At 44.8% G+C, this 23,767-nt stretch overlaps 1 protein-coding gene across 1 annotated transcript in view; it reads right to left on the bottom strand.

Moving 5' to 3' along the window:
- POLD3 (DNA polymerase delta 3, accessory subunit) overlaps positions 1 to 23,767 on the bottom strand; it is a 51,482-nt gene that overhangs the window by 4,261 nt on the left and 23,454 nt on the right. The window contains exons 6-11 of the mRNA XM_074976431.1: positions 20,522 to 20,786; positions 16,928 to 17,000; positions 13,310 to 13,472; positions 11,870 to 11,976; positions 3,232 to 3,326; positions 2,428 to 2,506 (exon numbers count right to left, since the gene is read on the bottom strand). Of these exons, the coding sequence (XP_074832532.1) occupies positions 2,428 to 2,506; positions 3,232 to 3,326; positions 11,870 to 11,976; positions 13,310 to 13,472; positions 16,928 to 17,000; positions 20,522 to 20,786 (782 nt within the window). The remainder of the gene's footprint in view (positions 1 to 2,427; positions 2,507 to 3,231; positions 3,327 to 11,869; positions 11,977 to 13,309; positions 13,473 to 16,927; positions 17,001 to 20,521; positions 20,787 to 23,767) is intronic.

Below are 23,767 nucleotides of genomic sequence, written 5' to 3'. Positions count from 1 at the left end.
GTGAAGAGCTTGTACTTTTTACATGACACCCCTCTGAAAGCTCTTAAAAGCTTGGGAGAGTCACAAATTAAACCTAGGACCTTGCTTCTTTTTGAACCACTCTCTCTGTTTTGTTTGGGGGTGATTATTAACTAACAACTGGAATTAGTAACAGCCCCTCATATGAACACAGTTCTACTTGTATCAGGGTTTCTTACATTAGTCAGAGCAATTCTCTTTCCCTTAAGGGATGAGGTCTTACGAAAACAGGCAAGTTATTTCTTTGTATAACTAGAGGTGTGAATTTAAATCACCACAGTTCTACCAGAAAAGCCCACCGTGCTGACACTTATTCCAGAGTAAAAGTGGCTTTGGTCAGTTTAGCTTGTGTCCTTTGGAAAGATCTTTCAGCTCAACTGAACGCATAATCGCTCTTATACTGGAGTCAGAGTGTTCCCAGGAGGGACTGTGACTGTATAACTTCAGCTGTATGGGTGCTATAACATTCCCCCTGCAGACAAACCTTGTGTTATACCCATATAGGCACTGTTATGGCACTAGAATTCCATGCACATGGGAGCGCTGGTGGGGTGGGAGGGGGCTGCAGCACTTCAGCCCTGGTTTAAAAAAATGACAACTTTTGTGGTCAGACAAGCCTTCACATTAAGGGGCTGATCCTAAGAAAGGCTGGGCACCTCCACTTCCCACTGACTTCCACTAGGTGCTGCAGGTGCCTAGCTCCTCTTAGGGCCACGCTTATTTGATCTGCTTGACAATCACTGCTTCCTACCTGTAGTAGTTCTTGGGAAAGTGGCCACTAAAATCATGGAGACATTCAAGAGAGGGTTTATAGCCAGGTGATATTTGGAACAAGGAGATCTGAATAGCTATTATTTTGGCTCTGATCGAGGCAGCTTTAAGCCATTAAAAAGGTGAGAATCCCATAATTCAAATAATACAAATATTTTGTAACAGTCCTGGATGTTTGCAAAACTTTAGGATTATCAGCCTACATGGGGCACAGGGAGAGATGGGATGAAACAGGGACAGCAAGTTCTGGACCACAGACCAGTGCAAATTTTTGGTACATAAAGAAATAGTTCCTTCTTACCCAATTCCTTACCCAATTCATCACCCCATCTGACTTGCTCATTGCAACTCTAAGCCTGGTCCAAGTGCTCCCCAGTGGCCTTATTTCCCACTTTATAAAACTGTAATGGATATTAATTTGTAAAGCAAAGGCCTGCCGATTTCACAAGAGACCTTTTAAACTCATGCTCCAGTTGGAGAAAAGGCAAGCTTCCCAGGACAGGCACATTTAGGAAAAGCTGAACAGAAAAAGAGATGAAGAACTTTTTGCTAGAAAGAAAAGCTTTAAATGTTTGTGATGGTAAGTTCTGGATGCAGAAGCTTATTAAAACGTTAGCTGTGGAGCAAGGTTTTAATTTTCCTTCCAAACTATTAACAGCCTTCTTTAGAGTCAAAGTGCAAAATAACCCCACAACACAAACGCAGCGAGCAATTCTGGACAAATTTATTTCCGTTTGACAAAACCCAGGACTAGAGCCTGTAGTTACTACTGAAGCTAGTAACTTTCCTTGTACCTTTTGCTTTCTTTAACGGAGATATAGAAAACACAGAACCTGAAATCTCTCTTGCAATAGGCCAAGCTCTCTGGATTTCTATTCAAATCCACAGGCATTTAGGGTGTTCAGAGTCTTGCAGTAACACTATGCTTACTATAAATAATGCTTCCACCCTTTCTTCATAATTAAAGCACTTCACAAGTTACCTCAATTTTACAACTCCCTTATAAGGAAATATTAGGGGAAACTGAGGAACCCTGAGGTTAGATTTTTTTTTTTGCTTGAAGTCACAGAAGAAATCAGTATCAGAGCTGGGTTAGAATGAGAAGTTCCTGGCTCCCAGACCTGTGCTCAGACCAGCTCTCAGCAAGAGAACACAGCCTGTTACGAACAAGACTTTTTTAGAGCTTTAAATCCCAAATACGCTGCTTTTTGCTCTTAGCCAGTTTATTTGCGACATTCTGCAGTAAGCTGAGGGCCAAATTCGCCATAAAATCCAGCTACTCTGGAGTATTTCTAGCTGCACTGTGTCACCAATGAATCTGATTCATAACCTGTGGGGTTTTTTTAAATAAATATTGTTGGAAAGGAGAGTAAGTGCAAGGGCTGGTTATAATGGTAGGAAAGCGGGAACAAATTGAGTTTTTGACTGAGACCGATACAGTCAATGACAACACCACCAGAGTCAGGTACCACAATGGAGGAAAGGTGTTGGGAATGCTCAGAGCTCAAGAAAAAAATGACATCACACCACAGGCCCCTCCCTGATAGGTTTGGTCTGCAAAATCAACAAAAAGCCCAGTGACCCTCCAATAAAGGGCTCCGCTCCTTGTGGGTGGGAGAGAGCGCTAGCCTGTCTTACCCATGCAGCCTTCATCATCCACAAACGTTTTGGATTTCAGCACGCGCTTCCGTTTTCGCTTCTTCCCTCCCAGTGGACCCTGAAATGGATCATGAAGGATCAGGAGTTAAGGCAGGCTGTGATGCAGTGGCGTGTGAGAGCATTTTATTTCCCTGGTTAGGTTGCATGTGTTTCCTGATGCCCTGTAGTCCCCTGCAGTTTCCCTAGGTACAGCATCAGTACACAGTGGTGATAGCAGTTTCAGTGTGATGACTTCTCTCAGGTAGACAATGGAAGTTCCAGATCTTTGCTACCAGGTGACACCTTTGTTCCCTAGGAAACAGGATAAAGGAGGGAGGAGCAGCCTAGCTGGTTTTGAATTGGAAGTGGGCCGCTGAAAGGCAGTTAGTCTGGTCGGGGAGAGAGAGACAAAGGAGGGCCAGGGCCCCGGCTCGGGGACCCCCTCTGGGCCCTCTCTCCCCAAAATGGATTGTAATGACGGCTTCTAGTTTCTGTGCTGACAAGTCTGGTCTGCGTGGTCTCCCTGTTGACCAATATATCATCTGTTCTACCTGAAGAATGAGAGTCATATCTATCTGCGGATGAGGTGCAAGGCCTGGTCACCCTACACTCTGTGACGCACACTGATTGTACAGAGCTTCTACAGGCACAGTCACCAAGAGCCAAATATAGTGCATCAGGGCTGCCAAACCATCCTCCCTCCTCCAGCGCACCCTACAGCCCTTCATTTGGGAACACCACACGTTTCCCCACCTTATCAAGGCAAACTTATACATGCGCGTTACTGCTGTAGTGTGTCTTTACCTCAGTGTTTGCTGGTTCTAGTTCAATCTTCAATGCAGGCTCTGGCGAAGGCGAGGTGACGTTAGCGTCCTGAGGTGTGGGAGATCCTGAGACATCTGATAAAAGAAAAGAAGCTGTACACTGTGCTGGCATTTGGGACAGTGCCCTGGTGCTCCCTTGCACCATTTCCCAGGTCACTTCTTAAGTACACTTAGCCCTGGCCTGTAAAGCTGCTGTCTCATCAGTCATGGCAAAATGTTCCAAGCGGTTGCTTGACTTCGGGCATTCTAAATCCCTGGTTAGGCTCCAAGTGAATGGGTAAGTTGTCAGAGGCAGGGCTCTCCCCCATACATACGCAAAATACGTTGGTGCATTGGGCACCTGAAAATTTGGGGCAGAAGCTGTGCAGGGGAGATGTTGGGGGGCAGCAGGAACTGGGGAGGAGGACCCTCCATCTCACAAGGTCCCATAATGTGTAAAGACGGCCCTGACCACAGGTACTGCCACATTCCTCAAAGGGAGAGGCATGTGCTCAGCACCTCTGGAAAAAATCAGGCACTAATTTGAGGCCCCCACACTGGAATATTTTAGCATCAGCGACTACCAACATATTTCAATCATTGACAGACCTTCACAATGGGAGGCCAAGCAGTTTTCTGGTAAAGAAACTTAGACTCTGTTCCCAGGTGAGCATGCAACCCTCACCAACTCCCTCAGTTTTTCTCTCTCTCTCTCTGCCCACTGGTTAAATGGATGTGACACTTACCTTGCAAGGGTGCCTGCTACTAAGGGTGCCATGAATCTCGAAGAACTAGTGCTTATAGGCATTACAAGTTCAAGGGCAAGATACTATATTTGCTCTGAAGAGCTCACCAAAGGACATCTCTCTCCCCCATTATAACTGCTAGGTAAGAATTATTTCAGCTGCTGGCAAAATCCTTTCAGCATTTATACCACACAGCAGATGGGTGGGGGGCACCTAACAGGGGTACAAGCTTCTGGAGCCTGCAAAGAGCTGAATTAGCTTTGGGCCTTCTCATATCTTTGCTAGACAGAATGAGAGTGACCCTGATGTGGTTTGTAGTCAGGTAAGAGATCAGGGTTTAATGCCCTCTGGTCCTGCCAGAGGGAAGGAGATGTGAGGGGGCCATGTGTGTTCAGCACAGAGATGGGGGAGAAGTGCCTTGGCTCACTCAAGAGGCACCATTCTGATTAGCCTACATAGCTGTCAGAAGAGTCCTCTTCAGCCCAAGTGAAAGCTGCTGCCACATGAAGCTTCAAATCAAGGGAGAGCTAATAGTCAGGCTCCAATCTACTGCTTATTAACAAGTATGGAAGTGCTGGCTTCCGGGACAGCATTCCTGTCCGGCTCCAGCTCCTCCCTGTCGCTGCTGGCCATAGCCCAGAATACATCCTGTAGCTGAAACAGGAATTCTGGATCTGTAACCATCCCACCCGATTAGGTCAGTGTTAAGAGTTCTGACTGTGCCAAGCGGCTGGCCAACTGACCCTCACAGGTTAATCCAGGGCTCAAGTGAAACAATGGTTGGCTGCCAACGCTAAATAATAAATGACTTTTTTCAAACCAGGACTCAGTCTCCGAAGCACTCCAATGACTGAGGCATGGGGACACAAACAGTTAGCGGGATCACATGACTCAGTATTTCACCTTGCTTCAGAGTCATTGCAAACAGCAAAATCTAGTGTGACAAAATGGGAACTTTCATAATGTTCTGCATAACACTGAGTGCCTCAGTTTCTCCTATGTTTTACACAAGTATTTAAGTGGTTGGACAAGGGAGTGTGATCATTGCAGAGACCCTACAGGGCATGTCTGACGGCTTGCTACCTCCCTGGCCTAGACAGTAGCTTGCAACTCTGCAACCTGCAGAACAAAGAGAAAGGGGAAAGCCAGGTGATCATCTTGTGCAGGAAAGACAAAGGACGCAGGCAGGGCAATTAGGGGTGACTGAGGGAAGCTGCTGGAAGCTGGGACTCAGAGGGGAGATCCCAGGGATCTGGATCCATCTTCAAGATGGACTCTACTGAACCATTCTACGTCCTGTGCTAACAAGACCTGTTCTATGCTGCGTTCCAAGTGACTAATAAACTGTTCTGTTTCACACGCTCGCTGAGAGTCACTGCTGCTGAGAAGTCGGGCGGCGGGGGGGCGGTCCCTTTTAGGGGCATGTAAGGCTTCTCAGGTGTCCTACTCAGGTGGGCTCACTGTGGGCATGTCCTGGTGGGAAACGTATGCTGAGGTCAAGCAGGCAACGAAGCCAACGAGGCTTGCACTAGTAAGAGCATGCCCTGTGGGGGGGCTGCACTACAGGAGGCTCCTGTCTGAACGTCAGTCAGAGCAGTGGTCCCCCGAACACATAACCATTGATCTTTTCTGAAGGTGTTGCCTGCTGAGGTAGCCCATAGGAGCTTTGTCCTTCCCAGATGTGAAGCTGCACAGAGTTTAAACTTCTCCTCACTTCCAATATATCTTGAAAGTAAACTACCATCTGGAAACTCCTAGGCAGGGCTTGAAACATTCACTGAAGGACAGCCAGGGGACTAAACCAGCTAGCCAGAGCAGATTATGAAAGACTAGTGCTGGGAAGTAGTTTCAACAGCAGGATCCAGGACAATGCCCTTGTGAAAACACTTACTCCCCACTTCCAAGCACTCATCTAGGTGGAGGTTGCTGGCATATTTTCCAGGATAGCATCCCTAGTCCCAGTATGGAAGGTTCCTTGTTTCTTATAATGCTCTGGATAGATGATGTCTCACCAATTTAAATCTCAGATGAATGTTAATGTTGACAAATGCAAAGTAATGCATATTGGAAACCATAATCCTGCATATAAGCACAAATGACAGGGACTAAATTAGCTGTAACCACTCGAGAGAAAGATCTCAGTGTCACCGTGGATAGTTCATAGACATCATCCACTCAGTGGCAGCCAGAAAAAGAAGATAGAATGTTAAGAATCATTAAGAAAGGGAGAGAGAATAAGGCTGAGAATATCTTCCTGCCTCTACATTAATCCATGGTACACCTACATCCTGAATACTGTGTGCAGATGTGGTTGCCTCATCTCAAAAAAAGAGATCTTGGCATTGGAAGAAGTTCAGAAAATGGCAAAAAAAATTATTATGGTTTTGGAAGGGCTGTCATATAAAGCAGAGATTAAAAACTGATTTTTCAGTTTAGAAAAGAGGAGATTAAGGGCGGGATATGATACAGGTCTATAAAATCATGACTAGTGTGGAAAAAGTAAATAAGAAAAAGTTACTTACTTGCTCCCATAACACAAGAACTAGAATTAACAGGTAGCTAAACCTGACCCTCTGCACCTGGCCATTCTTATCTTCCTTACCCCATTCCTGCCACCTCTGTTCCTGCCCAAAATTGACTCAAGCTGCAAGAGTAGAAAATGGACATGAGAATGGATAATTTGGATACTGGGCCAGATGAACCACTGCTCTGATCCTATGTGGCAGTTGCGATGTTCCTAATTTAATTAGGAGTCTGGTGGGGACACTCTTATAGCAAAGAGACAAAGAACAACCACCAAGGGCATTTGTCTGAGATGGGAAGAGAACACACCTGTGCCTCGATCAACTTTTGAAGTGAATGACAGCATAATGAATTCAGGGGATGTTACTATGCAAAATATAATAATCCAGAGCAGATATTCTTTGGGTGAGACCAGAAATGCGTCAGGTGGCTCGCCAGGCTGATTTTAATTGTCCCTCATCAGAATTATGTAAATGAAGCAGGTTGGGAACTAAAGGGAAAAGCCACATAAAATGAAGATGCAAATACTAAGGAGAGTGAGCATGGGTTTGTTCTGTTTTTTAAAACATTGGTACAAGGAGTTGTACCACAGAATCATGAGACGCAGATGGAACATCAGGAACAAGTCCTTGAGGGGTCAAGCAGCCTGTGGATCAGTTTCACAAGGGAAATGGTGGAAGTCCAGTCATATCAGACATCTAAATTTGCATTGGACCAAATGCGGACAAGGACAGCCATTCTGAATTGGCAGGAAGACAGACAACATGATCAAAGAGGTCTTTCACCCCTCCAATTTCTGGTCTGTCTATGGTCTGAAGAAGTGGTCTGTCCCACAAAAGCTCACCTAATAAACTATTTTGCTAGTCTTTAAAGTGCTACTTGACTGCTTTTTGTTTTGATAGTGTATAGACTAGCACGACTTACTCTCTGTTACTATTCAACATGCAAGGCACTACATTTAGCCGTTTGGAATGGAGATCCATCAACTACATGAAAAAACTCGCCCAGATCCAGACGGACATCATCTTTCTCTCCAAATGCAAGAAAATGGACATTATACCCAAGGGACTGACAGTGAAAAACCCATTACAATCAACATACTACTCTGACTACAGTGAACATCTATGCAACACGCTTTCCAAGAAACTGAGGAACCACTTGATCAAAATCCTTTACAATAAACAAAAGATGATCAAAAATGAACTCTCTGAACTTGAAATTAACATCAACAACAGGCATCCACACAAGACCCCACAGTACGAGGCTCTACCAGTGCCAGACAAGATATTTATAAAACACACTTCCTCTTCCTACAAAAAAGAAAAGAGAATAAATTTTCTTCATTACTTCATTCCTCAGGATACTTCAACCACAATAACAGTAGCTCGACCAACAACATTGTTAACCTTTCAAACTACCAACTCAGCCCAGCAGAGGAGTCTCTCTTATCCCAGGGTCTTTTCTTCAGCCCTACTTCCTCCACGAACTTAATACAATTCTGTGGTGACCTTGAAGCCTTCTTTCGCCGCCTCCGTCTAAAGGAATTTTAGCAGCACACCTATGAACAACAGTCTGACTCTCTCGACCCCCCTACCAACAACAAAAGAAGAACAACTCTATGTGGACTCCCCCTGAGGGTCTCAGTGCAAGTCTGGACTTCTACGTACAGTGCTTCCGCAACCGTGCTCAGGCTGACATTATACACAAACAATGCCAAATGAGACACAATCTCAATTATGCTGAACGCCATGCTGTCTAGAGTCTCAAAAATAACCAAGACATCATAATCAAACCAGCTGACAAAGGGGGTGCTGTTGTCATCCTGAATAAGTCAGACTATGAACAGGAGGCAGCCAGACAACTCTCCAACACCACATTTTACAGACCTCTCTCTGCTGATCCCACTTTGGAATTCCAAAGGAAATTACAACAACTACTGAAGGAACTCCCTGCTGCTACTCAGGACCTCATTAACTCAGATGCACCATCTGAGCCGCAGCCTGGATTATTCTATTTACTTCCCAAAATCCACAAACCTGGAAACCCTGTACACCCTATCATTTCAGGTATTGGCACCCTTACCACCGGACTATCCAGTTATGTGGACTCCCTCCTCAAACCCTATGCCACCAATGCTCCCAGCTATATCCGAGATACCACCGACTTCCTGAGGAAATTACAAAACATCGGAAAAGTTCCTGATAATGCCATCCTTGGCACAATGGATATAGAGGCTCTGTACACTAATATTCCACATAAAGATGGATTACAAGCAATCACGAACACCATCCCTGATGCCACCACAGCCAATCTGGTGTCCGACCTCTGTAACTTTGTTCTCACACACAATCATTTCCATTTTGGGGACAATTTATACCTCCAGATTAGTGGAACTGCTATGGGCACCCGCATGGCCCCACAATATGCTAATATATTTATGGCTGACCTGGAACAACAATTCCTCAGCTCTCGTCCCCTATTACCACTCCTCTACTTCAGATACATTGATGACATCTTTATGATTTGGACCCATGGTACAGAGGCTCTAGAGGAATTCCACAGAGACTTTAACAATCTACACCCCACCATCAACTTATGCCTCGATTACAACAGGCAAGAGATACATTTCCTGGACACTACAGTACTAATCAAGGAAGGCCTGATCAGCACCACACTGTACCAAAAACCTACTGATCGCTATGCTTATCTACACCCTTCCAGTTTGCATCCTGCACATGTGACTAGATCCATTGTTTACAGTCAAGCTCTTAGGTACAATCACATTTGCTCTGATCCAACTGACAGAGACCAAAAACTACAAGAACTTTACCAAATGTTCATAAACCTGAATTACCCGCCAGGAGAAGTAAAAAAACAAACCGACATGGCCAGACGAATACCCAGAGACCAGCTACTCCAAGATCGGCCCAAAAAGCCAAGAACAGAACACCACTGGTCATCACCTACAGCCCCCAACTCAGACCCCTGCAACGAATTATTAAAGACCTACAACCTATTCTTAATCAGGATGCTACACTCCAGAAGGCCCTGGGTGACATGCCTGTTCTCTCCTACAGAGAACCTCCCAACCTCATGAGGATCCTCACTAACAGCCACAGTCTATACCCCAGGAACACCAGTCCTGGAACCTTTCCCTGCAACAAAGCCCCCTGCCAGCTTTGTCCACATATCTTCTCTGGAAATACCATCACTGGACCTAACCAGGTTACTCACAGAATCACAGGCACTTTCTCATGCTCCTCTACTAACACCATATATGCCATCATGTGCCAATAATGCCCAGATGCTTTGTATATTGGACAGACTTCTAACTCCCTTAGACAAAGGGTCAACAGGCACAAAATAGACATCAAAACACTCCAGATCCACAAACCAGTTAGTCAACATTTTAATGGAATGGGGCATTCTGTCAATGACCTCAAGGTATGTGTGTTACTGAAGAGGAATTATGGCACCGTTTTGGAAAGAGAAGTGGACGAGCTGACTTTTATATTCAAATTCGGCACATTAACACATGGTTTAAATCGTGATGGGAACTTTCTGAGTCACTATAGGGGCTCATCTGCATACTTGGCTCAATCTAATTCTTGACCTCCCCCCCTACCCCTCCACTCTCTGATTTGCTCACCTTGATTATCTTTTTCTGATTTGTCCTCCTTGCTTACTGTTTTTGGTTCTCTGTGTCTTAAATATTGAGTCTGTTCTGGTCTGGCTATGGTCTGAAGAAGTGAGTCTGTCCCACGAAAGCTCACCTAATAAACTATTTTGCTAGTCTTTAAAGTGTTACTTGACTGTTTTTTGTTATGACAACCTCTATTTGTTTTAGGAATGTTTACAGTTGTGGTGCACTGAATGACGGTTTCGTTCACTTTTCAATGCTCAAAATTCTTCTCTTGATTAGCTTGTTGGATTATTGTTTCATTTGACATACCTTCCCTAGCTCGGTTCCCAATTATCTACATTAAATGGCATCTGTCCCCTCAAAATACCCAAATCCTTTGCAATCTGTCTGTATAGCTCCTCGTTACAGGCCTCAGTCTTCCAAAGTTCAGTCCACTCAGCTCCCCTCAAAGTCAATGAGAGCCCAGGGACAAGCAGCACATTGCTGGGCCTCACTGTTAATACTATCATCCAAACCACTGCTATAACCATTCTGCATAATCAAGATCCCAAAAACTAATTCCTGGAGTTCCCTACTTACACTTTACCATGTACAACACTGAAGAGGGCACTGTACCTTTCACAAGACACCCAAAAAAACCCTTTGCACAGGTTAGTGCAAGTGGCAGCCACTGTTCCTGAGGACTTAATGCTCCTGTGCAGAATGAAGTTTGTTATGTGCAGCAGTATGGAGAGGACATGCACCACATCGGTTCTCATAACCAAATTCATTCTGCACATGGAAGATCCGTGGTGGGGATGGGGCCGAGGGCTCCAGAGAGTGGAAGCAGGCACAGGGTAGGAGGCTGGGATGGGGGTACGGGGACTGGGCAGGAGTTAGGATGCAGGAGGGGGCCCTGGGTGGGAGCGTGGGGCCTAGGAGGGAATTAAGGCTGAGGCAGATGATTACGGTGCAGGGCATTTACCTGGGGTAGCAGGTGGGGAGAGAGAAAGGTGGTTTTGTGCTGCCCGCCCCACACAGGCCACTCCCCTTAGCCTCAATTTCCAACCAATGGGAGCTGTAGGGGCAGTGCTGCCTGGCACTTGAGATGTGGCTCCAGCCGAGGAGGGAACAGCGAGGAAGGAATGGTGGCGCACTGAGCTGCCTCCCTCCAGGGAGGGCTGGTGCAGAACACAGAGACTTTATGGTCTGTAAAGCTGCTTTCTTCATCTGACACTGCTGCTGGAGCCAGAGGGGGACACTTCTCCTCCAGCCCCAGCAGGGGAGAGACGTGCTACTCTGGCCCCAGCAGGGAGCTTCTGCAGTGGAGGGAAAGGGAAGGGTGCCTCCCTTCTGGTCGTGGCACCTCTGTGCACTGTAACCAGGAACCCCTGCACAGGGCTTATCTGGAAGCTGCACAGCCACACAGCTTAGTGGGAACCTTGCTGGCAGCACAGTCACAGAGACAGGTGGGAGCTAAGTCACAATAAGACCAAATTACTCAGGGCCTCCAGAACATACATTGAGGTGGCTTGTGGCAAAAAAAAAAAAAAAGACACACAGGAATCTCAGACTGCAGCCACTTGCCTAGAGAGTGAGCCAGAAAATACTTCTGAAGTTACCCAAAGTATCCCCTCCACTGCTGACTTTAACAGCCTTGGGCGGTGCCATCGCTTAGTAATGTAAGCCAAACATGAACACCTGTCCCAGGTTGCCTTCAGTAGTTTCTTGCATGCGCATCATCTTACCTTCATCTTCACTGCTGTCAGACTGTGGCTGTTTGATTCGCCTCCTCTTTTTCTTCAGGTTTTCATCCTCTTTCTCTTCACTATCTGACATATCCACCCTCTTCACTCTAGCGGCACAAAGGAACAAACTGAACATGCTTCACACCTCTATTGTACTTACAAAACCCGCCCCACTGATTTAGGCAACTACAATCTTCACAATTATAAAGATTACATGACAAACATGGACCTACCAGACACTTCCAGAATGCACAATGAAGTCCACAAGTGGATACACACGCCAACATATGGACTTTATTTTTTTAGGACTATCCTTCCCACCTATTCCCAGCTCTGTCTATGGCAAAGACTTCTGTAGCTCCCCTCCACTTCAGTGTGCAGAGGGGTTTCCCTAGAGACTCACCATGCTTGACCAAGGTGGTCTGGCAGGAGTGCATTACTGCTCTCGTCACCACATCTCAGCCTTCTGAGAACCAGTGTCCTAACAGACCCACTCAGAAGTTATTTTGATAGACTCCTTGCCACTGACTATGAGGTAGTGTCTCAGATTTCTGGAGCCATTTTTAAAAGACTTTTTTTAAAATGTAAATTGCATTTTTGCTACTCAGAAAGTAAAACAGCTTCTTTCTTCTTTTAGAGCTGGCACGACATGCCAGACTAAAAGCCCTGGAGGCTGAAGGCCTCTGCATATTCATAGAACAGGTAAGCCCAAGTAGCCTTCTCTACACGGCACTGCCAACATGCAGTTTCCAGGCCCTTGGCTTTTCAAATGAGACTATCTACAAGGAGGCCAATTAGCACCAGCTGTGATGGTGAGCTGGGTGATGTGTATAACCATTCAGCAGGAAATGGAATGAGACCACCAATTAATTATACCCAGGCCACCAAACAGCCATGAGACTGCAACGACTTTTGGTCTCTGTCAGCTTGGGTTGGATTAAAAACACAGGACTGCACGTAATTTTACTTGGAACATCACCCAACATAATTCAGTGTCTTAAAAGGCAGCAGTACATCAGCTACTTCAACCACGTAGCAAACTTCACATGTTGAAAGTTGTCTGCACACATAAGTTCAGGAACATAAATCCAGCCTGCAATACAGGTGCTCTTGCCAGTTCCCTATACGTCTCCCGAGGTTACCAAGTTTGTTCAGCATGTGCCACAACTCTATAAAAAGACTGTCTTGTAGAATGCCTCCCCATCCACTAGTGATTACCTGGACTGGGGCTGAACCATTTGCAATTGCATAATGTCTCTACTGTAGCTACAGCTCTTACTTACATGGAAAAGAAATACTAGGAAAGAATTTTAATATATTTTTAGCTGTTTTTAATGCAATTTATGTTGCTGGAAACAAGGATTTGAGCCAGCCCCATGTGACCACGCAGCTCTCTGTATGCCAGGCCAATGGATTAGAGTTTGAAAACCACTGCTCTACCTTCTTTTGTCCTTTTGCTGAATTTTCACAGGCTCTGCTTTCTTCCCAAGTTTCTCCAGTGCTGCTGCTGGGGGTGATTCTGGTTCCATTGTAGAAACCGAGGGCTCGGCTTCTGTTTTTTCTTCCTTTGGCTGTTCAGATTCAGTGCTGACTTTAAGCTTATCTGTGAATTATACAAGTCAGAGTGTATACTGATGATTCCACATTGTCTGGCAATGATAAAGGGATTAATAAACAAACAGTGCCCTCATGCAAGAGGGGAGGTTGTCATTTCAGTCAGCTGCAGGTAGCAGAAGTCACTGCAGACCACATCCATAAGCATGATGCGATTTTTGTGACCTTAAAACTGCAAGCCATTTCAGAAGAGGGACACTGTTACACTTCCATATGAAGGGGCAGACACAATGCCCTCTACTGCTCTAGATGAATCTCTCCAAGTAACAAATTTCCTGCATCACCATTTCACTCCTATCCAAGTCCAAATATTAGTCCAACATGAGAAGCTCAGGCACAGCAAAATCCAGGGCTGATGAAGTGCAGATGGAACAGTGTTTAGCCTCCATAGTCATGGTACTGTAGCCCATGATTATCGTCTGTATTACTGAAGCACAGAGGAGACACAATTGTAACCTAGGCTCCAGCTGGGCTACGCACTGTACAACACCAGACTAAGGAGACGGTCCCTGCCCCAAAGAGTTTACCATCTAAGTACAAGACAAGAGACAACAGACGAATACAGAGTGGGGGAGTACAAAGGACCAGTGAGGCAGTTCTGGTCAGGATAATAGGCAGTGGTCATCTACACCAGAAGCTTAACTACAATGCCATGATTTCACTTGGTAGCCATACATACATGAATGGGAGCTAAATTCCTGTGACAGCCCACATCTGAGATAACGCCGATGGGAAGACTAACTATTGAACAACTGGAGTCAACAAAACCTAATAACCAAGGGATCTAAGACCGCTGATGGCTCTAAAACAATTCCCATCAGCATCTTTCTGGCACCCATCCTTTGGTTCATGCTGAATCAAGCAGTAAGTTGGATGAAGTTCCATCAAAAGCTGGCCAAATGCTTCATCTAGCAAAGTTTCAGAGACCCTAGTGAGGCAACAGCTCATCTAGGACACAAAATGATCAACCGCATGTTGAGTGGCAAAAGCCAAAGGACCCATTCATTGTCCATCATTGTCAGAGTCCTGAGATAAAATTTCTGAGGCTAGATAAGAGAGAGATTAGTCTCTAACAGCCAAGTTCCTCTCTGCCCCTTTGTTTCTGGCAACGCAGCTCCATCCTTACAGCCACATGACAGAGGTCAATGAAAGGGTCTACCTGCAGAGGCTCAGTATAAGAGTAGTACACAGCACACCACACATGACAACAGATCAGAGGAAGAAAGTGCCATTTATTGCAAACTAGTTATGATTTTAGTCCAGCTTTCCCACTGTTTGCTGTTTTGGGGTTGTATGAGACAAGATGGACACCATCTGGGCAGCTATGCCTAGCAACAGCTGAAACTCTCATCTACTAACATTGAAATCAAGAGAAGAAAGTGGCGATGGCTAGGCCACACTCACAGAATATCATCATCCAGCATAGTCCCTCAAGCTCTTACATGGAACCCACAAGGAAAACACAAAAGAGGAAGACCTCGGACGACGTGGAGACAGTCTACTGAGATTGAAGGACAATAACTGGGGTACTCCTGGAGCCAGCTAGAAGTTTTGTCCCAAGATAGAGTGAAGTGGAGGAGACTTGTAGATGACCTATGTTCCATGCGGAGTACAAGGGTTAAGTAGTAGTAGTTTCTCACTGTTCAGAACAAGTTCCTTTGATCTTGGACTCTTTGTGGATACTAAATAATTTAATTGGATTAATGGTAATAGCTGCTTGCATAATTTTTAAGTTTATGATGACTACTTCCATACCTCACGGTGTCATACTTTTAAAAAAAACCAAGGACTAACAATGGAAACCTAAGAGAATCTCTAGCACTATGGTCTAATATCATTCATTAAATGCTGAATGCAAGATCCTGCACTCTGTGTAATCCAACAGATTGCTTCATGGCAACGTTACCAATACCATCACTGCTCCCTGTAAGCTGAGTATTTTGGGCGGACACCCAGGAGAGTTTCTGCAGCTGCCCTTCTGGTTATCAGAGTGCCCATAGCTGCCCACAACTGACAGCATATATTTCTATGGTGGTACACATAACAAAATTATTCTGCACAGAGATAGAAAAAAAGAGGGACCACTGAATGCCAACCCCACCTTTGTTCCAGAAACACTTCCTTCACTTCTTCTCTTGCTAATGGTGCACATTTGAATAGTCATACGCATTTATTTTCCAAATCCTTTCCCTTCAGATTCTTAACATGCCTCCACCTGAAAAATTTCCCTCATTCATCCATTCCAGTAATTCACCTCTATTATCCCACAAATCATGTAAATTCCAAGGCCAGCTTCCTCCTCTGCTTCTTTTTTGCAAATCAGTCACCTTAACACACACTGTCTCTATCAGTTTTCAGGAACTATTTCAAAAATAGTCAGTTCTCCTGCCCCAAAATGCTCGTTTTAAGTCAAAAATTTTTATGGAATGAAAATTTTTCCTGGGTTAAAGACGTGCATGACAACATCAGCCCAGTTGCTCTCCACCTCATAACTTTCTAGTGTGAAATACTCCACTTACAACTCTCCTTTAATTTCTGCCTTAGAACTACTAACTGCTCTAAAGTTTAGTCCACATTAGACTTTATAGTCTACTGCAGATACAAAATTCTAGCTAGCTAGCATAGCTAGAATCAATGTATCTGCAGTAGACTGTAAGGTCCGTCCTCACTGAAGGAAGTCGACAGGCCCTCCCTTACGCCTTGTGATAGCGAGGAGTACAGGGGGTCAACTGCTGACCCCAGAGAGATCAATTTTGCCCGTCTTTACCAGATGCACAAATTCAAACTCCCGAAGATCAACCCTGAATGGGTCGCTTTCCCAGTAAGTACAGACAAGCCCTAAGACAGCAGGTACAATAATTAACTACCTTGATTTAGAGAGAAGGCAAAAGCATAGCAAATCACAGGCTAGACAGGGAAAACATAATACAGGGTGAATCTCTCTAGTCCGGGACCTGACCAGTACCAAACCAGAGAATTTGCTGAACCATGGGAATCGATATTCTCTAGCAGCATTACCAACACTTCCACTGCATACTGGGCTCTTAGAAGACATTTAGGGGTAAATTACAGCTAACAACAACAAAGGACACTGAGACCCCAGACTGGTGGCTGTAAACAAGCTTTATGGGACCATGGGAAACTTGGCCAAGCCCATGATAAGTGCACATCTGGCTAAATAAAATCATGCCGGACTACAGCTGTTGCCAAAGGAGAGTGTGTCAGATAAGAGAGGTTCAACCTGTACAAGTAGGGCCTGTCTTGCTTTCCTCAGACACTCCACTACTCCAATGCAGCAAAGAATACATGCTTGTTATCATCCATATTTTAACTGCTTCAATATTTTGATAAAACAATGAGTTTCTAATGTTGGAAAATAGTTCCTTACTAAAATTAGCTCCTCCAATGATTTCAGGAGACAAATGTGTATTACACAATGCTTACTCATGGCAGCTTTTCCAAAAAAGTTGCTCATTGCATTCCCTTTGGCTGGCAGTTTGTTGCTTACTGTAGTTGCCTACAAGTAAACAGAAGAGAAGCTGTAAGACAGTTTTGCATACACAATCAAGATTCCAGTAAAAACAAGCATTAACACAAGACCTCCACCCAAACTGGCATACACAACCTTCAAAATGCATGGTACTGCAGTCTCTGGATACATAAAACTCACTAACAGTATGTTCATAGGAAAACAAAGACTGGAATTTCTCCATTGCAAGGACTTCACATTTCAGGGAATTGTTAAAAGCGCACACAACTTTTTACTCTTAGACCACTGGTTCCGGGTCAACCCAGATCACAAAGTCAATCCCATCTGATAACTGTTCAGCATCATTTATATGGAGTTCAGTGTCAGTACATCTTTCTTATGATTGTTGACTATTAGGTAATGGGCATTGTCAGAACTCATTTTAGAATAAGGACCAATAAGGCACAGACTCAACTGAGCCATACTTACAAAGGTTCCACTTCTGTTATTAAAATAAGAAATGGAAGATTTATACAGCTGTCCCAGCCAGCGGGGAGCAACAGTATTTTAAGTGACTTTGCATTATATAATGGACCGTTAAAGCAAGTTTAAAGACTATAGAGGGACTTGTGTTAGCTGTATGACCTTCAAACTGGACATTTCATCAGCTACCCACAAGCTGATGGAGAAACTGCAACCTGAGGAAACACAACAACATTCAAGCTGGCCAAGGAGAGCCCCACAGAAAAGGCCATGGAAAGCAAAGTAACTTATGGAGGTAGGCTGGCTTCAAGAACAAACCATCTACTGTCTAATGCATATCCCCAGAAGGTTATACCAACAGCTGCGACCAACCTGTCTTACACAAGATGTGTTGTACAAAGAGATTGTAAAATTCCAACCCCAATTGCCAAAACTCAAAGGTGGTGCCTCATTCCCTGATGGGTTGCTGAGAGAAGACAACTCATTTTTGATTGGACATTTTGAATCTTGGCAGAAGTATGGTCACCATCTCATTGATCCACAGCTGCACCTCCAACAATAGGTGCTACGGTGGACTACCTAGCAAAAACTGGATAAAACTTCACTTCCCCTTCTGAGAACCAAAGACACCTGGTAGACAGAAGATTGGAACCCTTAACTGACCACCTGGGAGTCCTGCTGGTGACATCAAGTACTATCTTGCATAAGCTCTTTTACATGTCATTTTCTATTTCACAGCAATCAGGGTTGCCTGTTAGAGCACAGGGAAGAACTCTCTGTTCTTCCCTACACCTGTGTTTGCAATGTCAGCTTCTGCTGTGAACACTGACTGAGCTGAAAGCAAACAGCTGAGGAAAAATCTGAGAAGTAAGGCATAGAGTTTCTCTGAGTTGACTGACTACTGAAACTGGATACAAATTAATAATGATGCATATGTGCTTGTGTATGAGCTGTAAAGAGTTACAGTGTGTGTTCTTGTTTTGTAAAATGTTCCAATTAGAACTGTAATAACATAACTTTGAAATTAAACAAGTTACAGGTGTTAACTAAGATTGTCAAGCAACTTATGCATCTATCACCATTAACAGTTTCATGCTGTTTTTGAGTTTTAAGTGTATGCAGACCAAGTAGGCAAATCTCTTAAAAGTGCTCAGTGTATACAGTGTATTAAAAGTGTAGGCATCTATAGCTACGTCTACATGGGTACGCTACATCGAAATAGCTTATTTCGATGTTGCAAAATTGAAATAAGCTATTTCGATGAATGGCGTCTACACGTCCTCCAGGGCTGGTGCCGTCGACATTCAACGTCGATGTTGGGCAGCACTACATTGAAGTAGGTGCTGCAGGGGAGCGTCTATACGCCAAAGCGGCCCACATCGAAATAAGGGTGCCAGGAACAGCTGCAGACAGGGTCACAGGGTGGACTAGCACTTCCAGGGCAACAGCTAGCTGCTGCCTTAAAGGGCCCCTCCCAGACATACTTGCACTAAACAGCACAAGATCCACAGAGCCGACAACTGGTTGCAGACCCTGTGCATGCAGCATGGATCCCCAGCTGCAGCAGCAGCAGCCAGAAGCCCTGGGCTAAGGGCTGCTGCACACGGTGACCATAGAGCCCTGCAGGGGCTGGAGAGAGCATCTCTCAACCCCTCAGCTGATGGCCGCCATGGCGGACCCCGCTATTTCGATGTTGTGGGACGCGGATCGTCTACACGTGCCCTACTTCGACGTTCAACGTCAAAGTAGGGCGCTATTCCCATCTCCTGCTGGGGATAGCGACTTTGACATCTCGCCGTCTTATGTTGATTTCAACTTCGAAATAGCGCTCACCATGTGTAGACATGGCGGGCGCTATTTCGAAGTTGGCACGGCTACTTCGAGGTAGCCAGCTCATGTAGATGCGGCTTATGTTAGCTAGCTAGGAGTATTAATCAGATCCTGTGGCTAATGCAATTTGAGGGGAAGTGAGTTAAAAGGGTTGACTACCAAAGAGCAATTGAAGAAAGAGACCTTGATGAACTGGGTGCAATTAACTGACCAAAACACTCCATGCTTTAGCTTTGGATTGTTTCTCCTCTGTTGTGTTAGCAACAATGGAGTAACTAAACAACAGACAAAAGTGAGGCTATATTCGGAGAGATTCTTTGGGCTGTGCTGCTGTAACGTTTTAGTCAGGGTGCTAGCTAAGGAAATCATAGAATAGTAGAACTGGAAGGGACCTCTAGAGGTCATTAAGTCCAGTCCCCTGCACTTCCAGCAGGACAAAGCTTCTGTCGTACATTTAGAGACAGTAGCTATGTTGACAGAAGTTTTCCTGTCAAAGCAGAAATATCTACACCTGGGGTTAGGTCAGTATAAATATATATACACCACTTCAGCTGAGAGACATCATTGTAAGCGCGTAGTGTAAATCTGGCCTTCATCTAAAAAAAAAAATCTAAACAAACTCTCTATCCCAAGACAGTGGTTGAGTGCATGTTTTTTTTTTATTGCGCTTGTGTTATTTGATTCTGAAAACGTGAACAGTTATTGTATTTACCACTTTTCTAGTTTGTTAGCAAAGTCTAATACTGTTTTTGACTTCTAACATCCAACTTTGTTAGCGGCTGTTTTAAGGATAGTTAATAAAATGCTACAAAATTAATTCACCAAGTCTTTAGTAAAGCAAGCAAAATTCAAAGAAGACCAAGAATGATTTGAATTATCTTTCTTACATGGACATAATGGTCTTACACAGGCACGTTGTGTCCATGGAACTATGCAAATTTACACCAACTTCTGTGTCTGGAGGAAAAAAAGAAAAAATCCCAAAAAGCCTTGGAAAATAGGACATCTGAGGAAAAAGCTAAGTGAATAAGGCACCCACTAGCTACAGAGACAACTAACAGCAGACATCACCCTACTAAACCATTAGATACTTTAAATAAGAGGAGTATTAAGTATTCTCAGGCCACAGTGAGGCTAGAATTCAAAGCAATGGGAGGAAGCTATTGCTCACAGTTTATCTTTAGATTAAGGAGGAAAAGAATAATTAGCAAGGCCATTATCAAAACAAATTGCAAAAGAACGCTGTTGTAACTTACACCTGTTGTCTCTTTAGGCTCTGGCTTGGTTTCTTTATTTGTATCTTGGGTTTTGGAGGCTGATTTTGTAGCAAACATTCCCATGATCCCTTTGGGTGGAGGGGAGGGTTGCTTAGCAGCTGATGAGACATGACCATTGATCGTAGGCCCATTGACCGCATGTGTATCATTTGGTGTCTGGGGATCATCCTGTGCCGACGTCTGAACTTGAGAAACTTCAGCTGATGTCTTGGGGACTGCAGCAGCACACTGAATGGCACTAAACCTGATTGATGGAGTGAAAAATTCAATTACCACTTTAACGTCTTATTTTCCATCTCAATTTCCTCCCTGGTAGAGTCTTACTTTCCAGATTCCATATTATACAGTTATGGGGAAAAGAAGCAATTTAACTCAGGCCTGGACTACAAAGCAAAGCTAGCACAGAGTTAGAGTGGGAGAAATTTCACATTGGAAGGATCATCTGACTATGTCAGCAGGTGCTGAAGCACTAAGATACAAAACAAGCTGATCAAATTTCAACAGGAAAAGGAGAGGGAAACACTCTGTTTTAATTCCTAACTTGGTTACATTTTAAAGATGAACAAAATGATTTATTCAGTGATGAGCTTTCGTGGGACAGACCCATTTCATCAGATCCATCCAGGATCTGGTGAAGTGGGTCTGTCCCATGAAAGCTTGTCAACAAATAAATTATTTTGTTAGTCTTTAAAGTGCTCCATTTCTGCTGGTTTGTTTTGTTAGAGTATAGACTAACAGGGCTACCTCTCTGTTACTTGGTTACATTTGTATTACTAGTGAATCACTTGCTAAAGCTTTCCACAAAAATGTAATATTTTGTAAATATATTGAATTTGACAGGCTACAACATGAGTGATCTTATTTTAAGAATTTCTAATGTGCCTTTTACAGTAACATCTACCTTCACAAATTCACATGAAGTAGGTAAGTAGTATATATTGACCTATATTATCCAAGTGCTTCAAAGAACATCCAAAACCCTCAGGGTGCGTCTACACTAGGAACTAACTTTGACGTTAGGCACTACATTGAAGTAGCCAGCAGAGAGTCTACACACATTTTTCCCTTACTTTGAAGTTAACTTCCAAAGCTGGGGTCCCTTCTTTGAAGTCCTTACTCCATTACCGGGAATGTTCTATATACAGTAGACTCTTTCATACCTGGCATTCTATCATCCAGAACTCTCTAATAAACAGAATTTTAACTATAAGTAAATTTTAGTTACTTTTTCCATAAGTACAGTAAAGTAAAAGTAAATGCAGTAAACCCTCAAGTTATGCGGGGGTTGCGTTCTTGTAACCCCAGTGTACCTCAAATTTTCACGTAAATCAAGCAGGAGAGGGAACCAGGCTGCCCTCTACTTCCCAGATCCCTTGGGCTTGCAGGATCTGTGAAACTGACCAGCCCAGCAGGGCTGGCCAGTTCCCTGGATCCCAGGTTCTGGGGTTCCAGGAATCAGGGGCAGCCTGGTTCCAGTCTCCCTGCTGCTTGTGGAACCCAGGAAACTGACCAGCCCACCGTGCTGGTCAGTTTCCTGGCTGCTTCTTCCTGCCTTCCTCCAGTGGCTGACAGCCATGTCGCTGGGGGAAGGAAGGGAGAAGGCTTTTAGCTTGCCTAGCTGCCCGCACGCTAAAAACCTTTCCCCTGCTTTCCTCCAGCCCCACAGCTGTCAGCCTGACAGCCACATGGCTAGGGGAAGGCAGGCAGAAGGGGCCACAGGGCAGCTTCAAGTTGTGCTTAACTGACGTTAAAATAAAGCAAGTTACACACAACTTGAAGCCATGTATCTCAAGGGTTTAGTAGTAGTAGTAGCATCCATCAGTCTATGCAGACTATGGAACGCGCCCTTCATAGTTCTGTTTGGCATCCTCATTTGCAGCGTCGGCTGTGACTGTGAAGACCCACACGAGAGTGACAGTCCTTGCTGCATCTGTTGCATATGTAACGGGTGTCTGGCAGGTCCTTGCTGTGCTTTCTGTGGGCTCGCTTCTCCTTTGCTAGTTGTCTGATCCTCAACTCACCCTTCTGAAGGCCCTTGTATAGTTCCTGCCTCCATCTGCTGCAATCGTCTGCCAGCTCTTCCCAGCTGTCTGGCTTGATGTCTACTTCCCTGAGGTCTCTCTTGCAAACATCTTTGTAGCGCAGATAGGGATGTCCGGGAGGTCTTTTGCCAGAGGCTAGCTCGCCATACAGGATGTCTTTTGAGATCCTTCCATCATTCATCCTGTGGACGTGGCCAAGCCAGGGGAGCCGCCGCTGCCTGAGGAGGGTGTGCATAGTTGGGATTCCAGCTTGCTCAAGGACGGTAGTGTTGGACACTCTGTCCTTCCACGATATTCCAAGGATGCGCCTGAGGCAGCGCAAGTGGAAGACGTTCAGCCTCTTTTCCTGGCGGGCGTACAGGGTCCTAGTCCCGCTGCCGTAAAGGAGGGTGCTGAGGATGCAGGCTCTGTAGACTTGCATTTTGGTGTGAGTGTACAGCTTGTTGTTATTCCATACTCTCTCGCTGACTCTGGACAGAATTGTGGCTGCTTTACCAATCCTCCTATTTAGCTCAGTCTCCAAGGACAGGGTGTCAGTGATGGTGGACCCAAGGTAAACGAACTCATGGACGACCTCTAACGTATAGTTGCCAATGCTGATTGATGGAGAATCAGCAACGTCCTGAGCAAGTACATTTGTCTTCTTTAGGCTGATGGAGAGCCCAAAGTCCTTGCATGCTTTGGAGAACTGATCCAGCAGCTTCTGAAGCTGGTCTTCTGTGTGTGACACAACAGCAGCGTCATCTGCGAACAGCATCTCACTGATGAGGACTTCCCGCACCTTAGATTTAGCTTTCAGCCTTGCATGATTAAACAGTTTCCCATCAGATCTTGTGTGCAAAAAGATGCCCTCTGTTGAAGATCCAAAGGTGTGTTTAAGGAGGAGTGCGAAGAAGATCCCGAACAATGTTGGAGCAAGGACGCATCCTTGTTTGATGCCGCTCATGACGCTGAAAGCATCCGATAAGGTGCCATCGTATTGGACGGTTCCTCTCATGTCTTCGTGGAAAGACTGGATCATCTTCAGTAACCGTGGCGGACAACCTATCTTGTGGAGCAGTTTGAACAGTCCATCCCTGCTGACCAAGTCGAAGACCTTGGGTAGGTCAATGAAGGCAATATAGAATGGCTTCCTCTGCTCTGGGCATTTCTCCTGCAGCTGCCTCAGAGAGAAGACCATGTC

The sequence above is a fragment of the Carettochelys insculpta genome, chromosome 1 (assembly GCF_033958435.1).
Source record: "Carettochelys insculpta isolate YL-2023 chromosome 1, ASM3395843v1, whole genome shotgun sequence".
NCBI lineage: Eukaryota > Metazoa > Chordata > Testudines > Carettochelyidae > Carettochelys > Carettochelys insculpta.
This window is presented reverse-complemented; position numbering and strand designations above follow the sequence as displayed.